The sequence below is a fragment of the Artemia sp. Qi Xiang Cuo genome, chromosome 2 (genome assembly GCF_049724085.1).
Source record: "Artemia sp. Qi Xiang Cuo chromosome 2, ASM4972408v1, whole genome shotgun sequence".
Taxonomy (NCBI): domain Eukaryota; kingdom Metazoa; phylum Arthropoda; class Branchiopoda; order Anostraca; family Artemiidae; genus Artemia; species Artemia sp. Qi Xiang Cuo.
Genome location: NC_142795.1, coordinates 36,247,808 through 36,257,054, shown reverse-complemented (window position 1 = coordinate 36,257,054; position 9,247 = coordinate 36,247,808). Strand labels below are relative to the sequence as shown.

Genomic DNA, 9,247 nt, shown 5'->3' with positions numbered 1-9,247 from the left:
TACTGATAATTTCCCCCAAAGACATGTTGCTAGCCGAAACACTGGTGCGTAACGACCTGATCTTAACGACCGGCTGGTGTATTGAAATAGATCTGGTGTAATTTTACATGGCTGATGTATATGTATCACCCTATATGTGTTTATGTTACCGTGAATGTCCGAAATTCGTGAATGTCGACATTCATCGGTGAATGTCCGAAATAGCTTTTTTCTCCTTGGATTTAGTCACCGTCGCCAGTCAACTTTTTCAGTTTAAAGCAAGCTTTGATGATGAAAGGTTAGGATAGGTTAGGTTTGATTAGGCTAGGTTTTTAGCCCATTTCTGATATTTATAACCAAATTTAACCTAACCTATATTAACCTAACCTTAACTTTAATATATATATATATATATATATATATATATATATATATATATATATATATATATATATATATATATATATAAATTGCTTTATATAAGTTTAACCTTTTTTCAACTGGTCGGTGTCGTCAGCAACTACCCTGCCAATATACTATATATAGGCCCTAAAAGAAAAGTAAATAAATTAAAATTCTTGATAATCGCAGTAGTAGTTTATCTTAAAAACAAACAAAAACACATAAATAATATGTACGTTTAATGGCAAATAGAAAAAGAAAAGTACAAATCGTAAATACAAATATTACAGAACCATTATGCCTAAAAATTGACTAGAATGCAAGTGGATACTATTCCCAATGGGGTTTGGAATTTTTTTTCAAATTAGCGCTGTATCGTACTAATTGGCAAGCTTACAATGTAAACTAATTAAGAAATTGAAATAGAACGTTCTTAATTGCTATGGCTGAGCTTTCAATTTTGTATATTTTTTTATTTATCATAATAGGACACTACTTGTTAGAACATCGAGGAAAATTGTCTCAGAAGTCAACTTTTACTGTAAACTAGCTTAAGCATTGAGCAGAATCGAAGACAAAAATAACGGCTTTAAATATTATCACAGATTACAGAGGGCACTTTACTAAACAAACTAAATCTTATTGCTATAAAAAGCATCCGTAGGTACCGAAAATATAGATGAATTGACACAATCGCAATAATCACACAATGTAAGCAGGAAATTTTCCATCAGATGTATAACTGATTATTTGTGGATTCGTTATTAACTTTTGACCTGGGTGTCGAGGCATAGTTTCAGTAACGACACAGCAAAACTGTTCACAAACGTGATCTCTATAATCAGACCGCATTGTGTAGTTCCTATTAAAACTGTTATGCGGATTATTGTGAACACAATGGTATACTGGCTCATCAATGCTCATGTACACATGTTCAGTGCTCTGGGGATGAATACACAAAGTGTTGCAATCCTGATTTGGCGTTACAGAAAAGTGTCTCATGGAACTAGGATATTGGAGATTACAAGTCATATGCGCTCCTGAGTGACACGGCTCTTTTTGAACAAAAATTGCTTTTCTAAGATCATTTGAAGGAGGTGAGAGTTTAATCAGCATTGGCCAAAATCTATCACTACCCCACACGAGAACGGTAGAATTTTTAATTGTTTTATTTAGTTCAGTATCGACACCGTCATCTAGCAGAACTATTACCGTCGGAGCAACTAACATCGCTGAAGAAATGGCTTTTCTAGTTTCGGGCCGATCCCACTCTGTTTTAAGGAAAGCATTAGAACCAATGATGAGTATTTTACTGGATGACGCTGCTGCAATGTGGAGATTTTGCTCTGGAGAAGCTCCTCCATCTCGGTGTTGCATATAGATTTTACCGCGCTGCTCTCCATTTTCAAGTACTGGACAAAACATCTGAAAAAGAATCTCGTAGTTAGCATATTATCAAAAATTTTAAATCTTGGCTTTCAAACTAATTCGTAAAAAAGGAAAAGAAACTTTCTAGACTAAGCTGGAATTAAGTTTTGAAACTCGGAAGGATCAAATTTTGTTCAAATATAGAAGTTCTTAGATTCCCCATTCTATTCTCTAATAGCCAACATCCTCTCCTAATATACTCCAACCAAATTAACTTGGACAGAGTGATAATTAACTTTCTTAAAGATATATATTTCGCAGCTGTAACTTACTATAAAAAAAAACAAAACATTTTGTTTAATCGAAGGGCCAGCGCTTATTATTCTTTTTAAATTCTATTTGTCTTATAGAAGACAAATTCAGTTTTTTTTCTTCTTATGATTCCATCTTCCCGCTTTCTTTAGCAAGTTTGTATGACAAGAATTTAGTTTACTGGAAGGACAGGCTGTTGGGTGCCAAAGGAAAAGATATATAGTTGATAATTGGTTGTAAGAAATTACTGAATTTACAAGGACTATGTACATGCAAAAGCAGAGATAGCTTGCTTTCGAATGGTCCCTTAGACTTTAAGCAGGTAACTTTGTCAAAGCAATAACAATCTGGCTAATCGTTATAGAAAGAAGAAAGAAAATAAAATCTCTTGATAAGTAATTATTCTAAGGCAAAGATTCCCAAACAGGGGTGCGAGAAAGACTTTCGAGGAGTCATTCTAGACATAGGTAAAAATAATTTTAAAACCTAATAGAATATATAATAAAAGAATTGTTTTAGAAAATATGTTGTAACCTACACATAGGGGTGAATATCAACAAAAAGGATGGTAAATCCTGGTCTAAGACTGTGAGCCCCTATTCTGGTCAAGCTCTTGAAAAACTTTCTAGTCCAATTTTTTTTTTCTTGGGAAAAATACGGTTCAAACCTATTTGTCTCAAAGCACTCTTGGAGTGGCAAGCCTTCATAGCCAGGGAACGGAAACAGCTTTTGTGTGGACCTCAAGCGGCTTTCTGTTACGATACTGTTTTTGTTTTTCTTTTTTACTTACTCACTCACGAGTAAGTAAACTCATGATATACTAACTCAGGATATACTAATTTTGACTATAGGTTTAGTCGCTTCTCTGGTTTTAGTAATGAAGAATAAACAAGAATATTTATACGTGAGGTGAATAAAAACATGTTTCTTACCTTTTTATTTAATTACCTTATGGTTTTCAATAGGTGTCAGTTTTCATATAGATTAAAAGCTTGTATTTCCATAGAAATACAGATTTCGACCATAGGTTAAAATTTCTGTGTAGTATTGAACTTGGAATAAACAGACATTTCTAATATGGAATTTTTCCTGGTTTCCTTCATTTTAGTGGGTTTTTTTTATCCATAGGACAGAGGAAGAGGGCAATCTATAGTAAAAATTGTATATCTACGAACAGCCATGCTTTCATTCGACCTGAAAACTGACATCCCAGGTGAAAACTAATAAGAAATTGAAGATAAAAGTAAGAAAAAGTATGCTTATCTAGTTAAAAAAATCAGAATTTCATGGGATCGTTGGTTTCCAATTTCGTCCCTTTCTTTGGAAGGAAAAGGACAAGATTCATTGTCCCCTCCCTCTCTCCGAAACAAAGTTATGCATACTTCCCTAATTAACCATACCCAGAGGAAAAACAGAGAAGCTCTGCAATAGAACGCAAAAAAGTAATTTTATTCATTTAAAACCAATTATATTTTGAGTTTGGTAGCAAAAATACGTTTGAGATAATAGGAATAGAAAATGTCACTTAATTTCCTTCGAGGAGAACTATTCATACGTTTTCCTTTTAATAAACACAAAGGCTTAACTTTATTATCGTATTAAGCACTTACAGGTAAAAAATACCCCCTTTGCTCGAATATTTGGTAGAATTTTCGGTACTTATGCATTATATATAACACACGAAAGAAGTCAAGTTTGGATAATACTAATGAAATAAAACAAAATAGGATGAATATATAATAATTTAGATAGAAATTTGGATTATATTTTAGCACATTAGCGGAGGGGGGGGGGGGGGTAAAGCATAGCATATATTAAATACGTAACCTAACCTAGGTACCCCCCCCCCTTAAACCACAAAAACAACATTTTAAATATTGTAAACGCGATAAGAAGTCAAGTAAAGCATTGTAAAGCATAGCAGATATTAAATACGTAACTTAACCAAACCTATTTAACCTAATGAAAAGAAAAACAAAATATGGTGAAAATGCTATGGTCAAAATATGGTTAATGCTGAATTTAAATATATAAGTTTCATCAATTTTAGTTCTGCCCATCAAAAGTTACGCGCCTGAGAAAAGTTGGCTGATTTTCGAAAAAAGGGGGAAAGACCCCCTAAAAAATATAGAACCTTGATGAAAATCACACCATCATATTCAGCGTATCAGAGAACCCTATTGTAGAGGTGTCAGGCTCCTATCTACAAAAATGTGGAATTTTGCATGTTTTGCCAGAAGAAAGATCACGGATGTGTGTTTATTTATTTATTTTTTTTTTTGCTTTTTTCCCCAGGGGAGATCGTACCGACCCAATGGTCCTAGAATATCTTGGTAGGGCTCATTGGAACGGAAATTAGAAGTTCTAGAGCCCTTTTTAAGTGACCGAAAAAATGGAGGGGAACTAGGCCCCCTCCCACGCTCATTTTTTTCCGAAGTCACCCGATCAAAATTTTGAGATATCCATTTTATTCAGCATGGTCTAAAATATGATAACTATGTCTTTTAGGATGACTTAACCGCCCGAAGTCCCCAGGGAGAGGGCTGAAAGTTATGAACATTACCCAATGTTAACATATAGTATTGGTTAGATCACGGATGCGTGTTTATTTGTTTGTTTGTTTTTTTTCCCAGGGGTGATCGTATCGACCCAGTGGTCCTAGAATATCGTGGGAGGGCTCATTGGAACGAAAATTAGAAGTTCTAGAGCCCTTTTTAAATGACCAAAAAATTGAGGGGAACTAGGCCCCCCTCCCACGCTCATTTTTTTCTGAAGTCACCCGATCAAAATTTTGAGATAGCCATTTTGTTCAGCATGGTCTAAAATATGATAACTATGTCTTTTAGGATGACTTAACCGCCCGAAGTCCCCAGGGGGAGGGCTGAAAGCTATGAACTTTACCCAATGTTAACATGTAGTATTGGTTATCGGGAAGTATACAGACGTTTTCTGGGGGGATTTTTTCTGGTAGTGGGGGGTGGGTGGGTCGGGGGTTATTTGGGAGGATCTTTCCATGAAAGAAGTTTTCATGGGGGAAGGGACATTTTTGTGAAGGGGGGGGGGCGGATTTACCAGCATTATTTAAAAAAAGATCAGAAATTAAATAAAAAAAACAAGTTTTTCAACTGAAAGTAAGGAGCAGCATCAGAACTTAAAAAAACAGTAAATATTACGTATATGATTGGGTTCATCCCCTAGTCAATACCTCGCTCTTTAAGCCAAATATATTTTTAGTACTTTCATAAGAGCTATTTATTCTAATTAACGGCCTTTGGGATTAAGCGGTCATTTTTAGAAAATTGGAACAAAATTCAAACTTTAGCTTAAAGAGCAAGGTATTAAGTTACGTATATTTATTACTAATAAAACCGTTCGTAAATAAAATTAAACAAGTTTCGAGAAAGCCATTTAACCAAATAAAAGTAAAATTAATATGCAAATTTTGTTTTAATTATTCATGTACGGTGAGCCAAAATCAAAACCTGCATTAATTCAAACAATTCAAAAACGTTCAAAAATTAAATAAAAAAACAATTTTTTTAGCTGAAAGTAAGGAACGACGTTAAAACTTGAAACGAATAGAATTTTTTTCCGTATATGAAAGGGGCTGTCCCCTCCTCAACACCTCGCTCTTTACGCTAAAGTTTGACTTTCTCACAACTCTATTTTTTTGACAATAAAAAACGTTAGCGTAAAGAGCGAGGCGTTGAGGAGGGGACAGCCCCTTTCATATAGGGAATAATTTCTGTTCGTTTTAAGTTTTAACGTCGTTTCTTACTTTCAGTTAAATAAATTTGTTTTTTTATTTAGTAATGAACTAAAATGTACTAGGACAATAATCGCGTTAAAAATGGACTTTTCTTTGTCTTTGAGACGGTCAGCCGACGCCGAAGCTCCAAATTTAATCATTCACAAATGACATTCACAATTTTGCTAATAAAGTATTCTATTTTCAACATATTTTCTTGTCACCAAGCTTTACTTCTCGAGTGTGTTTTATATAATAAACAAGTACCCTTTGAGCTTATAGGACTAGACCATTAATTTCTTTCGAGGAGAACTATTCATATGATTCCCTTTTAATCAACACAAAGGCTTAAATTTATCATCGTATTACGTACTTGCAGGTAAAATTTACCCCTGTGCTGAAGCCCCGAGATCATTGATTAGTTTTAAGACAGATAAAAGACTAAAAGATATATCAGTCAAAGATCCATAACCTCGCAGGTTAATTTTTAAATTGCGCTTTCGATTAGGTAGACTGTTCTGCTAACGGATGTTCTTAAAATTTATCTTTTTATGTTATCCAAAATAGCAGGAGTCAATTAAAAAATTGGAGGGACCAAAACCGTGAAAAAAGAATAAAAAGGAGAGCCACGCTGAGAAGGAAGCGGCAGGCGCTACTGAGAGATAGTATAACCACCTGGCTAATTATTTATGAGAGATAATAACCGCTTTGATACCCAACTCCCAAAATACATATTAGTACCACTGTGATGGACCAAGTATTGATAATTAGATATGGTTATTATGTGATAAGAAACCACTAGACATAAAAGCTCTTAGGTAGGGAGCCAAGAAATATCATTTAACTCAGCATGGTCAATGGCATTGGTGACAACAGAGTTTATTGATTCTTAGGCATATTCACAATTAGCCAAAGCAGTTTAACTAGTGTTTTAGTTCCTTACCTGTGTAACGAAAGGCTCATCTTTCATACTGTAGCAAACACAAAGGTCAAACATCTTTGACTTCTTGAAGTCTTGCTTTTCAGCTGCCCAGCGACTAACCAGCCACCCTTTTACCGCCCTTCGGCGTATTACGACGAATACAGCTATCATTAGGGCAAAAAGTACAACTGTCAGTACTATAGCTATTGTTATAGGTACCAAATTTGGCATTGAGGGTGCAGAATAAATAACCAAAGCTTCGCCAGAATCACAAATTTCTGTTAAGGCTAACATACTCTGAAACAGCCCTAGCTCATTGGTACAAAAGATAAGGGAGGACTGTTCTAATTTTAAGGGTGAATTGTCTGTCCAGCTTTTCAGCGTCATTGCCAAATTACATCCGCAGGTCCATGGATTTTCATTTAGAGATAGAATTTCTAACTTTTGATTAGATATAAAAATATTATCTGGTAAATTGGTTAATTCGTTACCGACTAGATTAAGTATCTGCAAATTTCTGATGTGAGAAAATGCTTCTGGGAAAATTGTTTGAATTTGATTGTTTTGTAAATAAATTTCCCTCAGACTCTCTAGAGATTCGAAGTCCCATGAATATATTTTCTTCAGAAAATTATCTTCAAGATGAAGAATTTCTAAATTGGCTAGTCCGTGAAATGTTCTATTCTGAAGATTATTTATTTGACTCGAATTTAAAAATAACGATTTTAGGTTTTTCCTTCCTATGAAGCTATGACTTTTCATCTGAGAGTATTGATTACCATCAAGAGCTAAATGTGTAACGTCCATCGGTACATTAGCCGGAAGGACTGATGAGCCTGTATTCGAGCATTGTACATAATTATTAGCCCATGCATTATCATGATAACAATTACACCCAGCTGGACAAGCCATCTCGCAATCACAAGCATCGAAGTCACAACAGTGACAGAGTGCGAAGCAATGGGATTCATAAGAGCAGAGAAATTCATCCTTTCGCATTTCAAGGAGAGGTCGTGTGCCCTGATTGTCTACTAGTTCACATTCTACGTCACTTGCATCCACTAATTCTGGTTGAGAGGTTGCCGAATTAATAAGTCTTGGAAGCCATTCAAGAGAACAATCACATACTAAAGGATTATTTCCAAGGTAAAGACGCGGCTTAGAATGTACTAACGGGCTTAGCCAAAATGAGCTGATGTCCAGATGTTTAAGTTGATTCCACGTCAAATCGATTCTCGTTAAATTTAACTTCCCTACAAAAGTGTTTTGAGCCACTTCACTTATCCGATTATGGTTCAAAATCAAGTTTTGCACTTGGTTAGGCACATTCAAATCCTTGATTGACTGGATTAAATTGAAACTCATGTCGAGGGATTTCAGGATCAGTTGACCTTGCAGCTCAAAGTAGTTTCCAATTTCACTAATTTCATTTCGGCGAATATCAAGCTGTTCAAGATTCTTAGGCAAAAAAGAAAAGTCAAACAATGATATTCGGTTTTGAGAGAGAGTGAGTGAGCGCAAATTTACCACTCCATTAAACACTCCATTTATATCTACTAGCTCATTATTGTCAACATTTAGTATTTGCAAACTAATTAATTTGTCAAAAGCACCTATGTCAATGTTTCCCAATTTGTTGTTTGATAAGCTTAAAGTCGTCAACCTTGTGAGATGTTTAAATACCTCTTTTTCAACGCTAGTCAATTCGTTATTGTCAAGAGCAAGAACTTCAAGATCAGGGAATGTTTCAAAGGCGAAATTTTCTATGTTTCGAATGTCATTTATAGACAAGTTTAAGGACTTTATGCCTGAAGTCTTCAAAAATTTGAAGAAGTCCTGTTGTAGGTTATTAATTTGACATCCATGAATAGTTACATCACTAAGTCTCGAAAGCCTCTTTAAGGAAAAATCACTCACAGCACTTTGCATAGAAGGAAAACTGGAGCCACATACCACAAATAAGGAGACTGTCCTCTCTGAAAATGACGGATTGTTTATTAAGTCTCTCGTGACAATATTACTGACTTCTTGTAGTTTTTCAACCTCACAAATTAATTTCAAATCTCCAAAATTATCAAGCTCAGACGTATATGCACTCCAAGTACACTGACACTGTCCGTATCCAAACAGCAAAAATACTAATGCAAATACGAACATTGTAACGAAAATATTTCACCATGAATCTTATTGCATAGCCGACAGCTCAGCCTTAACTGATTGGAAACAATACTGGATTCCTCAAGCTTTGAAACATCTGATAGAGGCGAAGAGGAACTCGCGGAGCAGCAAAACTTTTAACAAGGAACGTTTCAAATTTTGAACTCTATATTGGGATCTAATACTAAATAAACAAGAAAACAAAAACATCAATACTTCATAATCTTCTTAGAATGCTGCCCTTAGACCGTGAACTGGAAGTGGCATGGACTGGAATGCGTCTAGTCGCCAATGGCTTGGAATAAGTATTTAAATATTTATTTCAGTATTATTGTAAATATTTATAAATATTTATTTCA

The 9,247-nt window shown here is 34.9% G+C and overlaps 1 protein-coding gene across 1 annotated transcript; it reads right to left on the bottom strand.

Moving 5' to 3' along the window:
• Positions 1-607: 607 nt before the first annotated feature.
• On the bottom strand, positions 608-8,948 carry LOC148955183 (toll-like receptor Tollo). Its single transcript, XM_089100665.1, has 2 exons — positions 6,753-8,948; positions 608-1,806 (listed from the first exon to the last, which is right to left on the bottom strand). The coding sequence occupies exons 1-2, from the start codon at positions 8,886-8,888 to the stop codon at positions 1,084-1,086; spliced, it is 2,859 nt and encodes a 952-aa protein (XP_088956791.1). The 5' UTR covers positions 8,889-8,948; the 3' UTR covers positions 608-1,083.
• Between the last annotated feature and the right edge of the window lie 299 nt (positions 8,949-9,247).